General features: G+C 46.2%; 1 protein-coding gene across 2 annotated transcripts in view; it reads left to right on the forward strand.

Annotated features, from left to right (window-relative positions):
- Positions 1-24,723, forward strand: part of LOC144818695 (coronin-2A-like) — a 993,991-nt gene that overhangs the window by 566,166 nt on the left and 403,102 nt on the right. For both annotated transcript variants that reach the window (XM_078676349.1, XM_078676350.1), the window contains one exon: positions 18,164-18,268. In XM_078676349.1, coding sequence (XP_078532475.1) covers positions 18,164-18,268 — 105 coding nt within the window. The remainder of the gene's footprint in view (positions 1-18,163; positions 18,269-24,723) is intronic.

The raw sequence follows: 24,723 nt of genomic DNA on the forward strand, positions 1-24,723 counted from the left end.
GAGCTGACGAGCTTCGGACCCCGCACGTGCGCGCCTTTGTGTGGTACTATACCTGGTAATATTTGGCAGCACGAAGCAACCCCAGAAGATAAGAAGATGGCCTAATCCTTGCTGATGAGGGGTAAATACCCCGAAACACGTGTACAGGGATGGCGAAGATTTGAAGATACGCGAGAATTCTAAAGAAGATGCATCGCAGAGAACAGCACTACAGTTACCATAGTCCTTAGGGGCGATCCCGCTGGTGTATTAGCAGTGTGCGACCCCATTTTGGTGAGCTTCCCCCACGTAGTTACAGATTTCAAAGACAGCCACACTAAGGTCTTTTACTGAGGTTGCTCAAAGTAAAAAGTCCTTAAACTACATGATAAATGTAGCCGCTTTGACTACAATATCGGAAGCGGGTGCATTTGAAACTACATTTCCCATCTCCATTGGGGCTCTCTGACTATAACATCGGAAGCAGGCGCAATCAAAAACTACATTTCCCATCTCCTCTGGGGCGCAGTGTAACGTGATCACGCGGCCGCAGATCACGTGCTTAGTGATCCTCACATGCAGGATAAAGATAGAGCCGTTTCTACCACCGACCACCTCCCCGAGTCGGCTCAGATGTCAGCCGGGTGTACCGACGGAGAGGTAGGTTGGTGGGCTTCAAGTTCTATTGGAGCTACGCGGCAGTGCTAATATCTTTAGGATTTTCGGCAAGCTTACATACGCGGTAGCGCTGACTCCGTCATGGCAGTGGGCAGGTAGCTTACATGCAAAATGGGCTGGTGATTGGAGTTAGTTGATCTTCAAGATTGCCATTATGTTTATGGGACAATCGTGTTTCCTATTACTTGACTGCAGAGTTAGATTCGAAGGAGCATTAGAAGAGCGGAAGACACGATTAGAACAGATGGGAGCCATTTATCAAGCAATATGTGTACCGCTACTTTCAAAAGCGGCTACAATTAGACATCCTTTTGATTTAAGACTGGCGGTTAATCTTATATACAGTGTCAGTAGCTCAATACAGTTGGTTAGATAATGTATTGACACCGACTGTAAAAGTTAAATTGCAGCCTTGAACATTATTTTCTTCCAGCTGATTTTGATCAATATGGATTCTATGTAGTATCTGCAGCCAGCTCGTAGTTGTCTGCCGGGTTGGTTGGGGGACTGTATGGTGAAAATCAGATACGGTTTAGTCTTTTGATATGCACATACAAGATACAGGAAGCAGGTGTATAGATATTTGTGAAGTCCACGCATCCTTTCTGTTTTCTAGAACAGTGCTCCATTCGCCTGAGCCGCAGCCAGGTGAGGTGAGGCCAATCCTTCCTGTACAATAGGTAAGAGGGACGGTGTACCCTGTGATAAGCACATGGGTTTATGCACGGTTGAGTAAATGACATTCACTTGGTAACATGTAAGCATTGTTCATATGATACCGACTGTATTTTTCTTTGTTTTCTTTTATGACATGTAACCTACATCATCTCCTACAAGTGATTCACTGACAGGAGGTGAAACCAGCTACACCTAGGAGTCCAGGTGATATGGTTTTTGATTTATTGTCTTTATTTATTCACCTATTGCAATAGCAGAAACATCTCTTAAGGTCCTGACGAAGGCAGAGGACACTCACGTCCATTGATCTGCTGAAACATGTTGACCACATGACTTCTAGTAGCAGATATTTGTTTGAACTGCTATTTTTGCACTGTTTTTAAATTTTGGACAAATGATGGACACCATTACATTTGTTAATTTCTCTCATTTTCTCCAATTTTAACTACACACTTATATTTTTTTCATTGTTTCACTTTTTTCTTGCACTGCAACTCAGTAGCTACAGATTTATTCATATCCGGGTCCCACTCAATCCAGTTCAGGCAAAGACATGGGACATATACATCTGATCCCTGTAGGTGAACGTATAAGTCACACGGTATGAGGAAGCCCAAATGATGAATAGGGCGGTACCGGACAGCTACTGATGGGTATCCTTCAATACTATTGGGTATCTTGCGGTAGTATTCACACTTTGTAGATTTTTACGTTAGCTTTATTTGGTAGGTTCATGTCATACTAAAGTACAGAGTTGTTTCCATTCCAGACGCATGGGCATTTGTTGTTTGTTCAAAACAATATCAGATCATAGTGCATTGGAGATTACACTTACATGGGGTCATGTACCTGCGCCTGTTCCCACATGGCGTCTTAAGCCTGACCACCTAACGGATGGGCTATATCACGCAGCACTGGCATCCACCATAACTCATTATTTTACCGAGAACCATGATACAGCATCCTCGGTTGGATTGGAATGGGAGGCATTTAAACTGGTAATAAGAGGTACAGCCATTAGCACTCCTTCTGGAGTCCGACAGCGGGTCTTTCAAGAACTGCAGGACGCTGAAGATAAACTGCACACGCTTGAAACTAGGGCAGCTCAAGAGCCGTAGGCTATAATGGATCTACAAGAGGCACATATTATATATGCGGACTTATTGGACCAACTCAGAATAATTGATTACCGTAAATATTCACATAAAACACACACTGAGTCGGGCAGACCAGGCACCTTACTGGCACGATTTCTGAGACATGCCACTCCCCCCACACCTATCAATGAATTCTGGTCACCCCAACACGCTAAAGCTGTTACGCAAACAGACATTAATAACGCCTTCTATGATTATTACAGAGGGTTGTGCACTACCCTACTACAGATTGATTCTTTAGAAATTCACACTTTTTTGTAAACAGTGGCATTACCACAGGTATCAGACGAGAACAAAACAATGCTAGCTGCACCTATAACTGTGGTGGAAATTAGGGCTGCAATTAAGGATCTCCCCAACAACAAAACTCCAGGATTAGATTGCCTCCCTGCTGAGTTTTATGCAATTTATGTGCAACAGTTGGCCCCACAATTACATAAACTGTACAAGGATGCCTTCAAACAGGGTACACTGCCCCCCTCCACAATACAAGATTTAACAACTTCACTCCCCAAACCCTGGAGGGACCATTCTCAGTTATCCGTATACCGCCCACTCTCATTTTTTTAACACTAACTTCAAGATATTGAGTAAAATCGTAGCCAACTGCTTACAGCCCCTTGTACCACGACTGGTGCATATTGACCAATGCAGCTTCCTCCCCGGGTGGGGTACATCTTTGAACATACTTAGGTTGTGTAGCGTCTTGTTTGCTTGTACTGAGGAAAACTCTGAGGCAGGATGTATTACACTACTTCTCACTCAAGCATTTAATACACTGAACTGGGAATATATGATGGCTGCACTGATGAAATTTGGGATTCCACAAATCTATACTCGCTGGACCCAACTCTTCCGACAGCAAGGATGTGCACTGGATTATACATCTCTGAACCCTATCAAATACAACGGGGCACAAGGCAGGGTTGCCCCCTTTCACCTCTACTGTTTGTCATTGCCCTTGAACCACTGGCCCACAAACTTCGAGCGTCCTCAGCGGAGTGGGGGATAAATATTAATAACTATCATCATGCCTTATCACTTTATGCGGATGACATTATCTTATACACTAGGAGATTGCGGAACAACTTACGGCCACATGCATCAACCTATTTAGGAAGTGCAAATGGTGCGAATCGGTAAATTTGTCCGTTTGCGATTCCTAAATACGTTTTTGGGATGCATCATACATTTTTGTGAAATTCGCTATTTTTAGCGATTTCCAAAAATGCGATTGCTTTTAAGGAATTGCAAATTTGCGATTCCTTAAAAGCAATACATGATTGTTTTTCAAATTGCGAATTAGCAATTAGGGGGTGCAAATTACCACGAGGTTGAACCTCGTGGTAATTTGTGAAAAGTTATGAAAATGCTCAAAAATGCATTTTTTAAACTTTCATGTTACAGACACACATATCCTTAGGACATGTGTGTGTGAAACATGCACTTTAAAATACATTTCAGGGGTGCAGGGGGGGGTGCACCTTGGAATGCATTAACAAATTGCGAATCGCATTTTCAAATTCGCAATTTGTAAATGCCTTCCCATTGACTCCTATGGGTCTTTTGGCCCATAGGAATAAATGGGATTTGCAAAATCGAAATTAGGAATTCGCATAATATTTGCGATTCGGTAAAAATTGCGATTTTTACCGAATCGCAAATATTATGCGAATAATATCATGCATCCCATTTTGCGATTCCTTATTTGCGATTCCCTAAAAATCGCAAATAAGGAATCGCAAAACCTCACAATGATGCATGTGGCCATTAGTCCCTGTAGCACGACTTTTTACAGAATTCGAACGTATCACCGGATTAGCGATAAATTACGAGAAATCTTATGCTTTCCCATTTGGTACAAATATGGAGGATTCGACTATACCATTAGGACACTGCGAGATAATGATATCTCATGATAATTTTACATATCTAGGGATACAGGTGTATGGAACCAAAGCTATCTGGTCCCTGAGGGCACAGACTGCTTTCTGGACATCACTCCCTTTATCGGTGGCGGGATGTTTAACAATATCCAAAATGGCTATGTTCCTGCGATTACTGTACTACTTTATAAATCTTCTGATGATAATCCTGGGGCTGTATTCACAACCCTGAATACATTATTGGTTCACAATGAGCTGGGATCACTTCTTGGAGACTTTCAAAGCATTTGACACCCTTACCCTATAGGAATGTATAAGAGGTACATTCTAGATTGGGCAATCATCTGGTTCAATCCTCCCATTATTCCCAATTACCCATATATAATATATATATATATCGGGTACAATTCAGGTCCTAGACATACTCTCATTATTTAGAACTTTTAACATTCTGTGACAGCCTGTCAGCAGGTGTGGGGGGGGGTGGGAAGTTAATAAAAAGTATATTACTGACTAGATATTTGTCCAGGAAAATAGTATAATTGTTACATAATACGACGGGAAGAGATGTTATATTCAAATACAATTGTCAAGTTGGGCACCAAGAAGGGGTGACTGTTATTGTGGTACTTGGTTAAAATATGTTATGCTTGTACTCCAGTTAAGTCACTATCATGTTCATGTATATTTATAGTATCCCACTATGTAGAAATAGATTGTCGATCAATTTCTACCTCTGTAATGTTACTGGAGAAAATGAATAAAGTTTGTTTTAAAGAAAAATGTGTGTCTTGCAATGCAAATGTATTAACAGTACTGAAGAAATAATTGTCATTATTTGTTGTTTATAACTCTAAAAACTCAATAAAAATAATTAAAAAATAAATAAAAATTAAAGCATTGAGGAGAGGGAGGTTCGTTTGTCAACTATTTGGCCTCTCCCGCAGTTGTGAGTCAAGCTGAGTATTTTGGAGAATTAAGTTTAAAGCATCTAGTTTCATGGCTACCACAAAGACTACCAGAGTGTTCAGTCGGGTTAAGTGCGTGTCCATTTTATCTGATTGATACTGGAGGGCCTCCACCAAGAGATGTACTGTTTTTAGCAAGCTATTTGTCCTATGCACTCTGTATCTGGCCTTGGCTCGTCCATCTCCTGTTTCCCTTGTGTCTCCTGGCACTGCTGTTCTTCGAGCTCTACCGGGTTGTTGTACTTAAACTGTCTTGTGTGTCCTGTGTGTAGGCGACCAGCATATCCTCCCATTCTTGAATACCAAAGTACGAGAGCTGCCCAGCCAGGACTTCGGGCTGGTAACTTTGAGTTTCCGGTGGGGTTGGGAGCAGTGATGTAGTGTGACCTGATTAGATACCATTACACTGTGAGATGGATTGGGGCTTTGATTCTTTGCTTGGGGCCTGTGTTGCTTTGAGTGGCGTTGGGCTTTCTAGCTGCATTATTGTTATAGACTCAGTTATGATGCAGTTGCTCCCCCTGTTGTCATTATTTGCTCTCACAGGTGTGGGAATCTCTGTGTTCCTGCTTCTGACCCACTGGGGGGCATGCACTGGCTGCCTCTGGTCCATACTCATGAGTTGCAATGAATATTGTTGTGACTGTAGGAGAGTAGGGTCTGCTATCCTATGGTCACCCCAAATTTTTGCTTTTTGCTTCACTGGTTTATGACTTAATGTGGCTGTGGGCCTGCTAATCAGACCCACAGCCTGCTGTTCTCTCTCTAAATTGTTACCCATGTACTTTAGGTGCATAACGACATTGGAACTGGTTCACCTTATTGGCCCCTGTAACAGTGTACCCAGGTACCCAGGGCATAGGTGCTTCCAAGGCCTACCAGGGGCTGCAGCATGTATTATGCCACCCCTGGCCTGGCCTCCATATTTGACACAACTGGCTGATCACTCAGCTGGGGTAAGTCGGTGTAACCACCCCTTACTTAGGTGTAGTATGCCTATACCTAACCTAAAATGGACACATATGTTCCTATCAGTCACTCCTATGGAAGGCCTCATCAATCCTGGAGGCAGAGTGCTTGGAAATATGTGAGATGGTGCTCTGGCATGAGCTGAGCCTGTCTGCAGCTTTCGGAACCATGTCCTTTAGCTGTTTCATGATACTGCCATACCATATACTCTTAAGTGCATTATAATCCTCGCAGTTAAATGCTATCTTGGGTTTGGCTTTATCAAAACATGTCGAGAAAGGTGTCATACGAATTGGAATACTACCCCCTCGCCAGTTCTGGCGACGGGGGTAGCATTCCACCCTTCTAGAGGGACACGACATGTACCTAACCTGAACCCCGGTTAAAGTTAAACAGAGCCTCAGCATCACAAAATGGATGCTGCCACCACAGACACAAGTCTGACCTCCTGCTGCTGGGAGTCCTTCCAGCGAGGGCAGCTTGGACAAAGGGTTTCCTGCCTTGGGAGGTGCTAGCACCACCCCAGACAGGATTTTGTGTATTGGGTAGGACAGGCCTGAATAGAATCAGACATGCCTGGGGCACACAAGGTGTCCCTGTGCATAGGCCAGTTCAAACCGGTGCTGGGGCCTTCCAGCCCCAGTCCTGGCGCGAAACTGGACAAAGGAAAGGGGGTGTAACCACCCCCCTTCCTGGTTCCACCCAGAGGAGGGACCTAGTAGGTGATCCGGCCCCCCAGATTCGAATAAGAGTGGGAGCTGTGTCCTGAGACTTCAGATCATCCTGAATCAACTTGAAATACAGAAGAAGACTGGACTTTGACATTCTGCTGCTCAGAAGACGGAAGAGAATCTCCCTTGTGGCCAAGGAGTGACCACCCTGTGAACACAGGCACCAACCAGCAACTCGACGTCTGCTTTGCCGCCGCCTCCCACCGGAGCCCGAGCCCAGAGCCTGACAAGACCCAGACTCCCAGACTTCTCACAGCCCGATCCACAGTCCCTGCAAAGAAGGGAACCGTGGAGGCACCGAGAGACGTGGGACCGGACCTCTTGGAAGACCCCCGAAACGCTGACTGCGCAGCATCAGAGGCACCCTCGACGCTGTGCTTTGGGGTTTGAGAAGCCCCAACTTCGAGCAGCCCTTGCGCCGAAGATCAGCCCCCCAGCATCTCCATGATCTGCGTGGGGCCCTTTTGCACCGTGCCACTCGACGCGCCATCCCGGCCACTTGCCACGCAGCTAGCGGCCATCTTGGCGACGAAATCTTCAATCTACACTGCTGGTCTGGTTGCCCCAGACTGGCCCTTGCTCCCCTGAAAAGGAGCATCCGCTCTGACCTTGCTGGTCCGAGTGAGAAGCTTGAATCACTTCCTGCGTGGCTTGCTTTAGCCAAGGCATGTTTGCTCCAATCAAGTTGCTGACACAGCCATCAGCGAGAGCCTACGAGGGACAGCTCGTGACCGACTCCTGGACGTCCTTGACCTCTTCGTGTCCACGTGGCTGCAGAGACAATCTTCACGACATCACCTGTTTGCACCCGACATCGCCTGGTTCCTTCCTGGTTCCACGGTAGTCACTGGCTAGTGACTTTGAACATTGTCCCCTCTGCTTTCAGGTCTTCACCTCTTCAGATCCACCCTTGGATCCACCGGAACTATTCACATCGAGCCGCCTGCAGCATCTTCAGCTCCAAGCACCATCGACCTGCGTGATGAAACCCGACACTACTTCGACCCTGTGCACCCGCTTCCTGTGGGTGAGGTAACTCAGCAACGCCGGTGTTCCCACACTGGTGTACACCTCTAGTGTCTGTGTCTAAAGTTTCATCCTTCTAGGTCACTCGGAAGGTTCCTTAATAACTAACTTTGTAACTTTTACGCACCATTGACATTGCATTGGTATTGCGTGCACTTTCCGCACTGCACCGAGTCCTGTGGGCCTTTCCCGACTTCTTCACTGCTAGTCCCGAACAGCTCCAGCGATTCCCCAGGCCCTAGGCCTCTTCACTTTCTCCATAGTGGTTCTTATACCACTATTTTAGTATATGGTTTAGGTGGCCCCTAGGGCTCATCCATAATTGTGCAACTTTTGTATATTTAAACTGTGTTTTGTTTTAACGCATTTGCTTCTGTGCTCATAAAGAGTATCAGGGTTATTTGTAGTAATAAATCTATATATATTTTCAATATATATCTGTGTGGTGTCCTTTCATTTGGTATTCAAGGGATTGTGTATGGTAAAACAGCTTGCTTCCCTAGGATAGCTTGTCTATAAGGTTGACTTTACAACCTGCACTATAAGGGTTGCTTGGCATTGGACATGGTGATGACTAGAACTAGTGAGCATCATATACCAGGCCAACTTCTCACATTGGTGGGCAGCGGATTGGGATTTGAGCTTGCTGTTGTTTTACCATTACAATCTTTGAAAGTATCATTTGAAAGATCATACAGGTACCTGACAGGTACACTAAAACAAGACTAGATATACTTAAGTTCTACTGAACTTAGTTGTTGTAGAGGATAGGGAGTAGCACACCCTGACTACAACTACTAGATAGGTTTTGTAGGAAAACACAAGTGTAGGTAGATTGCAACACATCCACCACACTAGAGCAATGTCTGGAGCAGAGGGATCCACTGGACCCACCTCTGTTGAGAGTGACCCTCCAAGGGCACCATCCAAATTTGCTATCTTTCCATTTAAGGAACTGAGGCAACTGTGTTCCATGAGAGGAATCAAAACAGGTCCTACTCCTACAGCAGGACACCTCAGAGAGCTGTTAGACCAGTCTGAAGCTCTAAAGAACTCCAAACTAGGCCCCTCAGGGACTGGTGAGGAAGTTTCTCCTTCTGAAGATGATAACCCTGATGCCCCTGCCCCTGTCATCCAGATAGATGAGGAAGACCAGACCACTGGGGATACTCAGCCTGAGGAAGAGGAGGAGGAGGAGGAGGAGGAAGAAAGTGATTCTGATGATGGTAGAAATAGCCAGGTGTTAGTCAGCAGGCTTAACCAGGCTAACTTAAGCTTATTTGGGACTGAAGGAGGGTCCAACCCCTTCAGACCCCCAAATGGACTAAACCAGGAGCATAGGAGGAGGAGGAATCACTCAGGTGAATCCAATCCTTCCCATGTTTCTAGAGGTTCTCATGGCAACTCCAGAAGGGAGTTGACTAGCCCTCAGAGGAGGGAACATGAGGCCAAAATGAGAGAGGCTGAACTTAGGATCCAGAAGCAAGAATTAGAAGTTGCCCTTGCCAAAGAGAAACTTGCTAGAGCAAGGCAGCCTAGAGAGAGTGGATTAGGATCCACTGGTGGCAGCACTATCCCTAAGGATAAAGACAGGTCCTATGATAATAGAAACCTGAGTAAGATTGTGCCCCCCTACAAAGTTGGGGATGATATCCACAAGTGGATGACTGCACTTGAGAGAGCTTGCAAAGTACAGCAGGTCCCTCAGGAGCAGTGGGCAGCAATCTTGTGGCTCTCCTTTGAAGGTAGAGGCCGAGACAGACTCCTCACAGTTAGTGATGGGGATTCTAGAAACTACCTGGTCCTGAAGAGTGCTCTGATTGATGGGTTAGGCTTAACCACTGAACAGTACAGGTTAATGTTCAGAGATACCCAGAAGACACAGACTCAGGACTGTTCTGAATTTGTTGAATGTGCCACTAAGGCTCTGGAGGGCTGGTTGCTGGGAAGAAAGGTTACAGACTATGAAGGATTGTACAATTTGCTTATGAGAGAACAGATTTTAAATAACTGTCAGAACCAGCAGTTGCATCAACATTTGGTTGACTCAGATCTAACCTCTCCCCAAGAATTGGGAAAGAGGGCAGATAAATGGGTTAGAACCAGAGTTAAGCAAAAGAACCAGAACCAGAACCAGGGTGGTGACCAAAAGAAAACAGACCAGAAGGGTGGGGAGCAGAAAGCTAAAGACCAGAAGTCTTCAACAGGGCCCCAAACTAATACTGAGGGTGGGTCCCAAACTTCCAAGAAGAAGAAGAAAGAAGGTCAAAGAAAACCCTGGTGTAGCTTTTGCAAAAACACCACTCACTGGACAAGTGATTGTAAAAAGGGTGGAGCCCCCAACACTGCAGCCCCTAAGGCACCTGCACCCACTAGTACAGTTGGCAGTGTTGGTCCACAGACTAAGGGGGTAGTGGGTATCACCTTGGGAACTGATGGAGATTCTGACCTAGTCAGAATCCCCACACAGGCTGTTCTGATTTGTGATGGGGAGATTGATGTTTCCCCTACTGTCAGTCCCAATAATTTGGGCAAGTACAGACAGACACCTCTAATTAATGAAAAAGTGGCTCAAGCATACAGGGACACATGTGCCAGTGTCACAATGGTGACACCTAGCTTTGTGGACCCTGGACAATACCTGCCAGGTGATAATTACCTGGTGACCAATGCCAGCAATGTCACTACTACACATAGTGTGGCAATTGTTAACTTTTCCTGGGGAGGGGTAACTGGCCTAAAAAGAGTTGTGGTTAGTGCTGATCTCCCAGTAGAATGTTTGTTGGGCAATGACCTGGAGAGCTCTCTATGGTCAGAAGTTGAGTACAGGACTCATGCAGAGATGTTAGGGATATCATCACATGTCCTTGCTGTGACCAGGTCACAGGCCAAAAAGTGCCTCTCTGAACCTCAGGTCTTGGATCCTGGAACAATGGACCAAGTACCTCCCAAGACAAGGAACAGGAGGGTAAAGGCTGTGCCTTCCCAAATGCCTACAAGTGAGGATCAACCTTCACAGGAAGATGATCTTGAGACCCCTGAAGGAACTGTCCCTATAGAGCTTGAACCTGATCAGGTTGAGTTTCTGGGGACAGGGGGACCTTCTAGGGCAGACTTGGGGCAGGCTCAGTTATCCTGTCCTTCTCTTGAACCCCTCAGACAGCAGGCTGCTGCTGGGGCTGCTGGGAATGCTCAAGGTACCCATAAGGTTTATTGGGATGATGGGCTCCTTTATTCAGAGGGTGGAGACCCCAAGCCTGGTACAACCAGGAGGTTGGTCATACCTCTGCAATTTAGGGGCTTCCTTCTTACCTTGGCACATGATATTCCCTTAGCAGGACACCTAGGCCAGAACAAAACATGGGACAGACTTGTCTGTCACTTTCACTGGCCTCACATGTCAGAAGATACAAAGGAGTTTTGTCGCTCCTGTGTAACCTGCCAAGCAAGTGGCAAAGCAGGTGGTACCACAAAGGCCCCACTGATACCACTACCTGTGGTGGGGGTGCCCTTTGAAAGGGTAGGGATTGACATTGTTGGACCAATGGATCCCCCTACAGCATCTGGGCACAGATTCATACTGGTGGTGGTGGACCATGCCACCAGGTACCCAGAAGCAATCCCACTTAGGACCACAACAGCTCCTGTTGTGGCCAGGGCCTTACTTGGAGTTTTCTCCAGAGTGGGGTTTCCTAAGGAGGTAGTATCTGATAGAGGTGCAAACTTCATGTCAGGATACTTGACAGCTATGTGGAAGGAATGTGGTATCAACTACAAGTTCACCACTCCCTATCATCCACAATGCAATGGGCTTGTTGAGAGATTCAACAAGACCCTAAAGGGCATGATCAAAGGATTACCTGAGAAGCTCAGGCGAAGATGGGATATCCTTCTGCCCTGCCTTCTGTTTGCTTACAGAGAGGTCCCACAAAAAGGTGTTGGCTTCAGCCCCTTTGAATTGTTGTTTGGGCACCCTGTAAGAGGACCCCTATGTCTGGTGAGGGAAGGATGGGAGTTACCTCTCAAAAAGCCCAAGCAAGACATAGTGGACTATGTACTTGGTCTCCGCTCCAGGATGGCTGAGTATATGGAGAAGGCATCCAAAAACCTTGAGGCTAGCCAGGAATTACAGTAAGCCTGGCATGACCAAAAGGCTGTCCTGACTGAGTACCAGCCTGGACAGAAGGTATGGGTGTTGGAGCCAGTGGCCCCAGCAGCACTCCAGGACAAATGGTCTGGACCCCATACAATCCTTGAGAAAAAGGGAGAGGTTACCTACTTGGTGGACCTTGGAACTCCCAGGAGCCCCCACAGGGTGCTCCATGTTAACAGGCTGAAAGCATATGTTGACAGGAGAGACATGGGCTTGCTCATGGCTACAGATGAGGGGCAGGAGGAAGAGAGTGACCCTCTCCCAGACCTGCTGACTCAGAATCCTGAGGATGGCTCAGTTGATGGTGTGGCCTTAGATGGCAGCCTCACTGAACATCAGCAACATGACTGTAGACAGGTTTTGCAGTCATACCGACATATGTTCTCCCTGATACCCAGTCAGACTAACTGGTGTACCCATGTGGTGGACACTGGTGATAGTCTTCCTGTAAAGAACAACATTTACAGGCAGCCTGACCATGTCAGAGACTGTATCAAGGCTGAGGTACAAAAGATGCTGGACTTAGGTGTCATTGAGCCTTCAGAGAGCCCCTGGGCTAGCCCAGTGGTTCTGGTCCCCAAACCTCACACCAAAGATGGAAAGAGAGAGATGAGGTTCTGTGTGGATTACAGAGGACCCAATGCTGTCACCAGGACAGATGCACACCCAATTCCAAGGGCAGATGAGCTCATAGACAAATTGGCTTCTGCCAAGTATTTGAGCACATTTGACTTGACAGCTGGCTACTGGCAAATCAGGTTAGCTGAGGAGTCTAAAGCCAAGACAGCATTTTCAACCCCCAGTGGGCATTACCAGTTTGTGGTGATGCCCTTTGGTTTGAAAAATGCACCTGCCACCTTCCAAAGGTTGGTGAATCAAGTCCTTACTGGGTTGGATGACGTTTGTGCAGCATATCTGGACGATATTGTTGTCTTTAGCTCCACCTGGGAGGATCACCTGGTCCACCTGAAGGAAGTGCTAGAGGCTCTGCAAAAGGCAGGCCTCACTATCAAGGCAACCAAGTGCCAGATAGGGCAGAGTAAGGTTGTGTACTTGGGCCACCTTGTGGGTGGAGGCCAAGTTCAACCACTGGAGAGTAAGATTCAGACCATAAAGGACTGGAATCCTCCAACTACCCAGACTCAGGTCAGAGCTTTCTTGGGCCTGACTGGGTACTACAGGAAGTTTGTTAAGAACTATGGGTCCATTGTGACTCCTCTTAATGATCTGACATCCAAGAAGATGCCCAAAAAGGTTCAGTGGACAGAATACTGTCAAAAGGTATTTGATGACCTGAAGAAGGCCATGTGCTCTGCACCTATCCTGAAGAGTCCTGACTACTCAAGAGAGTTTATTGTCCAAACAGATGCTTCTGAGTTGGGAGTGGGAGCTGTGCTTTCACAACTTAATGTAGATGGTCAAGACCAGCCCATTGCTTTTATTAGCAGAAGGCTGACCCCCAGAGAGAAACGTTGGTCAGCCATTGAGAGGGAGGCCTTTGCTGTGGTGTGGGCCCTGAAGAAGTTGAGACCATACTTGTTTGGCACTCACTTCAAGATTCAGACCGACCATAAGCCCCTCTTATGGCTTAATCAGATGAAGGGTGAAAACCCCAAACTGCTCAGGTGGTCCATTTCCCTACAGGGGATGGACTTTACAGTGGAGCACCGCCCAGGGACTGACCATGGTAATGCAGATGGTCTCTCCAGGTACTTCCACTTAGAACATGAAGACACAACTGGTCAAGGTTAGTCTAATGTCCCTGCGTTTGGGGGGGGGGTTGTGTAGGAGAGTAGGGTCTGCTATCCTATGGTCACCCCAAATTTTTGCTTTTTGCTTCACTGGTTTATGACTTAATGTGGCTGTGGGCCTGCTAATCAGACCCACAGCCTGCTGTTCTCTCTCTAAATTATTACCCATGTACTTTAGGTGCATAACGACATTGGAACTGGTTCACCTTATTGGCCCCTGTAACAGTGTACCAAGGTACCCAGGGCATAGGTGCTTCCAAGGCCTACCAGGGGCTGCAGCATGTATTATGCCACCCCTGGCCTGGCCTCCATATTTGACACAACTGGCTGATCACTCAGCTGGGGTAAGTCGGTGTAACCACCCCTTACTTAGGTGTAGTATGCCTATACCTAACCTAAAATGGACACGTATGTTCCTATCAGTCACTCCTATGGAAGGCCTCATCAATCCTGGAGGCAGAGTGCTTGGAAATATGTGAGATGGTGCTCTGGCATGAGCTGAGCCTGTCTGCAGCTTTCGGAACCATGTCCTTTAGCTGTTTCATGATACTGCCATACCATATACTCTTAAGTGCATTATAATCCTCGCGGTTAAATGCTATCTTGGGTTTGGCTTTATCAAAACATGTCGAGTAAGGTGTCATACGAATTGGAATACTACCCCCTCGCCAGTTCTGGCGACGGGGGTAGCATTCCACTCTTCTAGAGGGACACGACATGTACCTAACCTGAACCCCGGTTAAAGTTAAACAGAGCCTCAGCATCACAAAATGGATGCTGCCACCACAGACACAAGTCTGACCTCCTGCTGCTGGGAGTCCTTCCAGCGAGGGCAGCTTGGACAAAGGGTTTCCTGCCTTGGGAGGTGCTAGCACCACCCCAGAGAGGATTTTGTGTATTGGGTAGGACAGGGCTGAATAGAATCAGACATGCCTGGGGCACACAAGGTGTCCCTGTGCATAGGCCAGTTCAAACCGGTGCTGGGGCCTTCCAGCCCCAGTCCTGGCGCGAAACTGGACAAAGGAAAGGGGGTGTAACCACCCCCCTTCCTGGTTCCACCCAGAGGAGGGACCTAGTAGGTGATCCGGCCCCCCAGATTCGAATAAGAGTGGGAGCTGTGTCCTGAGACTTCAGATCATCCTGAATCAACTTGAAATACAGAAGAAGACTGGACTTCGATATTCTGCTGCTCAGAAGACGGAAGAGAATCTCCCTTGTGGCCAAGGAGTGACCACCCTGTGAACACAGGCACCAACCAGCAACTTGACGTCTGCTTTGCCGCCGCCTCCCGCCGGAGCCCGAGCCCAGAGCCTGACAAGACCCAGACTCCCAGACTTCTCACAACCCGATCCACAGTCCCTGCAAAGAAGGGACCCGTGGAGGCACCGAGAGACGTGGGACCGGACCTCTTGGAAGACCCCCGAAACGCTGACTGCGCAGCATCAGAGGCACCCTCGACGCTGTGCTTTGGGGTTTGAGAAGCCCCAACCTCGAGCAGCCCTTGCGCCGAAGATCAGCCCTCCAGCATCTCCACGATCTGCGTGGGGCCCTTTTGCGCCGTGCCACTTGACGCGCCATCCCGGCCTCTTGCCACGCGGCTAGCGGCCATCTTGGCGACGAAATCTTCAATCTACACTGCTGGTCTGGTTGCCCCAGACTGGCCCTTGCTCCCCTGAAAAGGAGCACCCGCTCTGACCTTGCTGGTCCGAGTGAGAAGCTTGAATCACTTCCTGCGTGGCTTGCTTTAGCCAAGGCCTGTTTGCTCCAATCAAGTTGCCGACACCGCCATCAGCGAGAACCTACGTGGGACAGCTCGTGACCGACTCCTGGACGTCCTTGACCTCTTCGTGTCCACGTGGCTGCAGAGACAATCTTCACAACATCACCTGTTTGCACCCGACATCGCCTGGTTCCTTCCTGGTTCCACGGTAGTCACTGGCTAGTGACTTTGAACATTGTCCCCTCTGCTTTCAGGTCTTCACCTCTTCAGATCCACCCTTGGATCCACCGGAACTCTTCACATCGAGCCGCCTGCAGCATCTTCAGCTCCAAGCACCATCGACCTGCGTGACGAAACCCGACACTACTTCGACCCTGTGCACCCGCTTCCTGTGGGTGAGGTAACTCAGCAACGCCGGTGTTCCCACACTGGTATACACCTCTAGTGTCTGTGTCTAAAGTTTCATCCTTCTAGGTCACTCGGAAGGTTCTTTAATAACTAACTTTGTAACTTTTACGCACCATTGACATTGCATTGGTATTGCGTGCACTTTCCGCACTGCACCCGAGTCCTGTGGGCCTTTCCCGACTTCTTCACTGCTAGTCCCGAACAGCTCCAGCGATTCCCCAGGCCCTAGGCCTCTTCACTTTCCCCATAGTGGTTCTTATACCACTATTTTAGTATATGGTTTAGGTGGCCCCTAGGGCTCATCCATAATTGTGCAACTTTTGTATATGTAAACTGTGTTTTGTTTTAACGCATTTGCTTCTGTGCTCATAAAGAGTATCAGGGATATTTGTAGTAATAAATCTATATATATTTTCAATATATATCTGTGTGGTGTCCTTTCATTTGGTATTCAAGGGATTGTGTATGGTAAAACAGCTTGCTTCACATGCCTTTACAGAGTTTAGCCTAAGACTGCTTAGTCCATGCTACCCCTAGGATAGCTTGTCTATAAGGTTGACTTTACAACCTGCACCATAAGGGTTGCTTGGCATGGTACAAGGTGATCACTAGAACTAGTGAGCATCATATACCAGGCCAACTTCTCACAGTGACCAACTTGGCCCTGTGCATTGGTTTGTGTAGTGAGAGCACAGCTTGGCACTGTGGTCCTAGTCCTAGAACTGTATCACTGCCCTGCTGAGACTCAGTTTCTCGACCATGTTCTGGATCTGGTTGGACGCTGCTTGATCGAGGGTCTAAATCTTCCCTATGGCTGCCAGTGATCAGCGCTTGGTAGGTGACTGCAGGCCCTGGACCCCAGTTATGCTTGAGAGGAGGGTGTCGGCCACATTTTCAGAAAGCAGAATGTTGTGTGGATTTGTGGCTGGGAGAGAGTAGGACAGTGCTTTGTGACTTTAGCTTTTTTCCTTCTTAAGTTCTACATTGTGAGGCACCTGATTCAGTGTCAATTTTTTGTTAAAGAGCAGTTTGGCTGTGGATATGGCTCAGTTTTTGGTTGGGTTTTCACGTGGTTAAATTGAAGCAAGGAGAGCCTGACATCAAAGTACCTTTCTTGTGTTCTCCCATGTTTTTAGAGGTGCCATAATTTTTAGTTAAAAAGGAACAAATGATGGACAGAATGCTTAACAATGCATACATTCACCCCCAGTCACAAGGATCTGGGTTTAATCCATCATTCTTTTGCTCACCACGCTACCCCAATTTTGACCCAGCCATATGCAAATCAGTCTTGACGCTGTTCCTCATGGGAACAATCCAGCCTGAACTGTCAAGCCAGGTCCTCCCTGGGCCAGAGACAAGCATCCTGGGACCGGTCTCGGGGCATCACCCCTCATCAGCCAGGCTAGCTGAATCCAGTGGCACAGTGAGCACGGGACTCACGTCTAGGTTTATCCTTCCCACTTAGGGCGACAAAAGAAAAAGGAACAAATGATGGACGGAATGCTGAACAATGCAAACATTTACCCCCAGTCACAGGTATCTAGGTTTAATCCATCGTTCTATTGCTCACCATGCCACCCCAGTTTGGACCCAGCCATGTGCAAATCAGTCTTGACTCTCTTCCTCATGGAAACAGTCCAGCCCAAACTGCCAAGCCAGGTCCTCCCTGGACCGGAGACAAGCTTCCTGGGACCAGTTTCAGGACATCACCCCTCATCAACGAGGCTAGCTTGAATCCAGTGGCACAGTGAGCACGGAACCCACATCTGGGCATACCCTTCCCTTTTAGGTAGGCTCGTCTTTAGGGCTTTGCTATGTCCTTGTATTTATTCATAGTGCCTGGACCTGCAGAGCAGTCTCAGTGTCTTGCAAGTTAAAGAAGTTAGGGTAAACAGGGAGATGCTACATTCTTATCCACAAATTGGGAAATATTGTGTTAAATGATTTAAAAAGAAATTAATTAATATAAAACACTGCATTCAATAAAATCTCCTATGAATGAAGCTGTAATTTTCCGGCAATGGCTAAATTGATATTTGTTTTCTTTTACGCGCAGGATGACCTTTCTGTGCCTTTGCAGCAGGAAGACCTGGATGGCTCCTCTGGTTTGCTGTTCCCTTTTTATGACCAAGATACACAAATGCTGTACGTGGTGGGGCGAGTAAGTAATGTTTAATTTTGTGTAATCTGAGTTTATTTATTTTTATTTATTTATTTATTTAGGAAGTTTTCTATAGCGCTGTCAAGACCCGGAGGTAGCAGAGCGCTTTACAGTAATAGACTGACAAAAATCTGTATAAACATATACAGAACATAAACATAAACATGAACATAACATATGTAATGTATAAGCATTCAATGAGTGACATTGTAAGCGGAACATGGGTGAGTTGCCGAGCTTCTTTGGTTATGGGATTCACTGTAGTCACATAGTTCAGGGGTTGCTTGCTGACCCCGGTTATCCACAGCCAAGGGAGCGGATCAGGAACAAGGATTTGAGTTGCCTTTTGAATTCCACAAAAGAAGGAATAGTTCTGATGTGCGGGGGGATGGAGTTCCAGATTTTGGGGGCATTTCCAGTGAAGGAGCAGTCCGCTGTTCTTTTCTTTCTAGTTTTGGGTAGGATGAGCAGGAAGGAGTTAGAGCTTCTCAGATTCCTGGCTTGGCCTGCTTTTTTGAGTTTATTTGCCAGGTATTCGGGTTTGCCGGTATGGAGGGCTTTGTGTGTTAGGCAGGCCGTTCTGAAGTTACTACGCATTTCTACTGGGAGCCATTTGAGTTCCTTGAGCGCTGGGGAGATGTGATCCAATTTTTTTATGCCGGTAATCATTCTAGCTGCAGCATGTAGTGTTGTTTTGATCGGTGCCAAGTTTGATTTCGGGATGCCTGTTAGGATTGCGTTCCCATAGTCTAGCCTTGACAATACCAGAGATTGAGTGGCCAGTTTGAGATCTTTGTTAGGAATGTAGGGTTTGATCTTGTTCAACAGTCTGAGGTTAAAGAAAGCACCTTTGGCTGCATTCTTGATGTGTTTTACCATGTTTAGTTTGGGGTCTATGATGATGCCAAGAGATTTAACAGAGTCGGCTAGAGTAAGATTTCCTTTAAGCGCATCGATAGCTTTTAGCCATTCGGTGATTTGAGGGTTGTCTTTCTTGTTCGAGATGAGGAGTGTCTCAGTTTTGTCTGGATTCAGTTTCAAGTGATTGTTTGTCAGCCATTGTTGAACATCTTTCAGGACATCATTTAGTCTATGTATGTCAGTGAGAGAGGAAGTTTCCAGATAGATTTGTGTATTGTCCGCGTAGAGGTGAAAGCGGATGTTGGCTTTTCTGAGTAGCTTGGAGAGTGGTTCCATATAGATGTTAAAGAGCTGAGGCGAGAGCACCGAACCTTGGGGGACGCCCTTTTTGACCTGTTGGATTTCGGAGGTGAAATTCTTGATTTTTATTATTTGTGTTCGGTTGTGTATGAATGAGGAGAACCATTTGAGAACTACTTCGCGGAGGCCAGCTCTTTCTTGAAGAGCCTTGGTGAGGAGTTTGTGATCCACCGTATCGAATGCCGCAGAAAGGTCAAGGAGAATGAGGAGGCAGCATTTGTCTGAGTCCAGAGATCCGTGGATATCGTCTATGATGTTCAGCATCGCTGTTTCTGTGCTGCATCCTTGTCTGACGCCAGACTGGAGGGGGTCTAGGAGATTGATGTTGTCCAGATGATGAGTCAGTTGCAGGAGTACACAGCGTTCCAATGTTTTGGCTAGTAGAGGGAGGTTAGATATTGGTCTGAAGTTGTTCAGGTCTGTTGAGTCAAGACCTGGTTTTTTCAGCAGGGGGGTAACTTGCCCAATTTTTAGGCAGTCAGGGACCACTCCGTTTTTTAGGGAGCTGTTTATGATGTTGCCCCATATAGGTGCAAGAGAGTGTTTCATTTTCATGATTAGTGAGGGAGGAATGGGGTCAGAGATATGAGCTGATGGTTTGGAGGACGAGATCAGCGAGATTATCTCTGCGTCTGGGATGGGGCGGAAGCTAAGCCAGGGGGTGCTCAAAGAGCCGGGAGAGAGAGCCTGAGGAGCAGCCGAACTGGTCTTATTGGGGTGTGAATTGTTGGGGTCAAGTGAAAGTTCAATTTTTGTGATCTTTTCGTTGAAGAAGTGGGCGAAATTGTCACAAAGATCTTTGGATGCTAGCACAGAAGAAGACAGTGGTTTGGACGTTTGTTGCCTGATGATGCTGTAAAGTTCCTTCGGTCTATTTTTGGCTTTGTCCAGAGCCTCGCGGAAGAAGCTGGATTTTTTGTTTTTGATGTGGTTGTTGTATTTCCTTCGGGCTGCTTTCAGTTGATCACGAAGGATGGCCGTTGGGTTGTTTCTCCACTTTCTTTCCTTGGCTCTTAGAGTTCTCCTTTCCGCGTTGAGGTCAGCATTGAACCACGTTCTGGAAGGGATAACTCTGCTTCTTTTGAGCTTTAGTGGCGCAAGTTTGTCGAGTATGGACACTAGCTCGGAGTTGTAGCAGTCGATGAGCTCATTGGTGGAAAGGTGCGCTTTATTGGCCGGAAGAAGAGAGCTTAACTGATCATCCAGGATATCCAGGGGTATTTGAGAGAGGTTTCTTGTCCATTTGGGGGGGTCTTGGGGGGGTTTATGTGAGGTAATGGGGTGATTGATATGAAAGAGGATCATGTGGTGGTCTGACCAGTCGACGGGAAGGATGTGGTTGATCGTGATTGATTTCTTTTGTGAGATGATAGCATCCAGTGTGGCTCCTTTGTAATGAGTCTCCTCGGTGCAATGTTGTTGCAGGTTGTTATCATGAAGGAGGCTGGATAACGATTGGTTTACTGCATTGCAAGCCTTGTCAAATTCGTTTTTCAAACCCGTACAACAAGGTGATAATCAAGAAGGTTTTCATGAAATACACAGTAAACACGTATAAACACAATTTACTTGCAATACATTTAATTGGATATTTGTTGATCATTCTGAAAACCAGACTGATTTACCATTCAGTTGTTCAGTGAACCCGGAACATCCCAGCCCAGAATTATTACTCTTACACATGCACATGCATATGATGTGAGCAGGGTACTAGCATCTACAAGCAGACAGATGTGTGAGCTGTGACTACTTGGGGCGTCATGTAGCAGAGGTGCTGATACAAGAATCTCTTCTCTCATACATGAGCTGCAAACAGAAATACTTTTGTTTCCCTTTGAATTCCCAGTGTTGTACTGAAGCATTTGTATAGTGCTTACCACTCCTAATTGGGACGCTGAAATGCTTAACCACGGATGGCAAGCTAAACCATGTAGGGTGTGCGACTGGAAGTGCATGGTTTTATTTTAAACCTGTGTGGGAAGTTTTTTAAAGTTTTAATGCCTAATGACCACCGAGGGGTGGTTATCATGTGATGGTTAACAGCAACTGGCAGTTTGATAAACGAGGGTATGTGCGAGATAGACATGCAAATCATAACTGTAATAAGAACTAAAACAAATAGGCATCAACACAGCACCAGCCTACCCACAGAGGCAGCAGACAGAGATGCTGTTGAACAAGCAAAAGGATGCTAAGAAGGCACGAATGGGAATTGGTGACACGAGCAGTACCCAGGATCCCTTTTTTATTAATATTATTTTAAATGCAGGGATATTTCCTACTCCTGAACAAAAACTCCCCATGAAGGAAAAAGGAATTGGAAGGCTGTAACTCGAGCACAACCTGTACAGTCGTTAAAAGGTCCAGATTCCACTTACACCTGTTAGGCCAAAGGAAGTCATTAATTTGAGCAAAGTCCCTCTTAAGCTCCCGAAAGAGGATGAGCACCAGTCATGTGAGCCCTGGTTGGGTTGTGGCTCATATCTAGCCAGACTGGCACCTTTCACATTCTATGGTGAGAAATAAAGCACATAGTGGGCTGTTAGTCTGACAGTACAAGAGGGAATTGGCCTGCATTGTGTTACCCTGCTGTCCTTACCCATGTGAGACAATACTTTTCTTAGATCCCTTAGAGACACTAATGCTTTCTAGCTTTTACAGGGAGGCATCCTAGATTTCCTCCCAGAACAGCTTTCAATTTCATTATTAACAGTACAAAAAAGAGACAATGTGGTAAAAGGATGCTTATTGTGCTTCCAGGGTTTTGGCTAGGATAGCAGCATGGGAACAGATAATTGCCCTTCTCCAAATACTCCTGTGCTTCCGTTACCTCTCTCCACCTCTGCCCTCCCATCCATTGAATTCTGATAGTCAAGACTTCCAAAAGGCGAGGCCAGGTGAAACACTTTTGACAGACTCCCCAGGTAATTACATGTTTAGGTCTGACTACACACAGCTTTAGCGTTTTGATTGAGTTTCATGTAATAAACACAGAAAACATACACACAGAGAGCTTTTAGGCATAATCATTTTGCCATTGGTTACTGGGTCATTCCTCTCCAGCTGTTACATTCATGTATTGGGGGATCAGGTCAGAGGTGTATTTCAGTCTCATCATTAGCTATCATCTAAAACACGTCTTAGTCTATCTACAGAAAAAGTGCATAGATTGTGAAAGGAATCATTCATGTAATGTAAAGCAGGTGTATTTTGTAGTGCTGTGAGACTATGTGCGCTAGGACTCGTGCGGTTCGGGGCGGACTCAACAAGTAATGATGTAACTTTTTTTGGTAGGTATTAAGGTGTGTTAATGAACGGTTATGACATAATGAAAGTACAGTATGTGATTGAATACTGAGGAATAAAGACAAACAATCCAGAGCTCTGTGTGTGTCATATTCCTTGCATGCTCCGGGGGCCCGGGAGGATGCTACAACTGGGGATCTCGCCATGAGGCAACAAGACTTCTGTCCCTGAGAGTTTTCAAATCTACAGTAAACTGTTGGTGCGTGCCACATGCACTCAAGTTGATGAAAAGCAGTTGGATATTGACATGTCTGGAATCAAATCACCCCTCCAGCCCATATACAGTCCTTGAAGAAGTTGAAGGCCCTGTGGAGGAGCGCCATGGAAAAGTCAGCCAGAAAACTCTGGTAACGTCAAAAGAAGAGATATTGCACTACAGCCTAACAAAGCGCCATTATCGATATAAAGCAAAATGCTAAACACAGCCACAACCAGTTACGATGCAGAAAGCTAAATACAGTGATGAACAACCACAAAAAAGATGTCGCTGTATGATCCCCAATCAGGTGTGATGACCGAAGTACAAGCACACGGCCAGTGCTTGCAGACGGTACCCACCCAGATGAACAGTTGCCGTCATCTGAACAGCATATACTCTCGACTGCAGTAAAAAGAGTGTGAAGTACAATTCTGCTGTGTTTCTGAAACCAGCACTATTCAACACGGTGAAAAGCAGAATATTTGCACCAGGTGGACCGTATGGATTGAGAGGTTCGAGGACTTCATAGATGCAGTAGAAGAAGTAGATGATAAGAAAATCATTAAACATTTAAAGAACTTTGCCGGTGACAGAGTGAAAGAAGTGCTGAAGAAAATCTCACAGACTGGTGCAATATTGTACCGTCATGTCAAAGAAACATTGGGAAACAAATTCAATTCAATGGCGAATATCGGCTATGAAAGGTACATTTTCAATCAAGCAAGACAGCAAGCAGGTGAAACAATGAGTTTGTTGAAAGACTTGATATGCTTGTTAAACACTGCAAGTTTAGTGAATTTAATGTGAAGGCCATACGTCTCTGAGTCATCAATGACTGTCTTTCAGACTCTTTCTGAAGACGCATGTTGAGAGAGATGCTCAGTTTAGAGAAGGTGGTGCTAATGGCTGCAAGAGCCGAGAAAAGAGCACATCAACAAGCACAAATACAAAGTAGATACATGCAAATTGACGCTTTTAAAGAAGAACAAGCAAGGCTTCTGGTATGGGCTTTAATTTCCCCATGAAGACAAATGTCCAGCCGTAGGACAAACGTGCAGAGGATGTGGTAAAGACAACCACTTCATAACGGTTTGCAAAGAAAAACACAAACTAACTACGTCACAGTGAGAAAAAAAATGGACTTCAGAAGGGTCCATAAGCATTCTCGCCAAGTCCACAAAGCCAAAAAGCAACATCAGTTATGACAAGTAGAAACTAGATAAAGTCAATTGTCATCAAGTTCATCCTACAAAGGCTCGCCATAGTCGAGTGCCAATGAAGTAGATGGATTTGCGATGATGACATCAACCAAGGAATGACAGGCTTGTGTAGGTGTGGCTGCTTGCAAAGAAAAACAAAGGACAAAGGCGAGTCACCATACAAAACAACAGAATTCATTTTGACTTTACCCCAAGATTACAATAAACGTCAACAGTTGCCCTGTTACTTTATCATAGACAGTGGGGCTTCGATTAACATCATGCCTGTTGAAATGTTCAACAGCCTGTCTCGTCTGCCACGCCTCAACCTGTCAATCACGAGAGTATACACATGGGCTGCCTCGAAACCTTTGCAGAGTTAAGGATCATTTATAGCTACAATGAGGCACAAAACAGTAGCAGTCCAAGCGACAATTCACATTCTTCATGGAACCTCATCCAGTGCATGCCTACTCAGTTTTGCCAGTGCTGCTGACATTGGACTGATATCTCTCAATTACAACCTCCAC

This window comes from Lissotriton helveticus, chromosome 2_1 (assembly GCF_964261635.1).
Source record: "Lissotriton helveticus chromosome 2_1, aLisHel1.1, whole genome shotgun sequence".
NCBI classification, from domain to species: domain Eukaryota; kingdom Metazoa; phylum Chordata; class Amphibia; order Caudata; family Salamandridae; genus Lissotriton; species Lissotriton helveticus.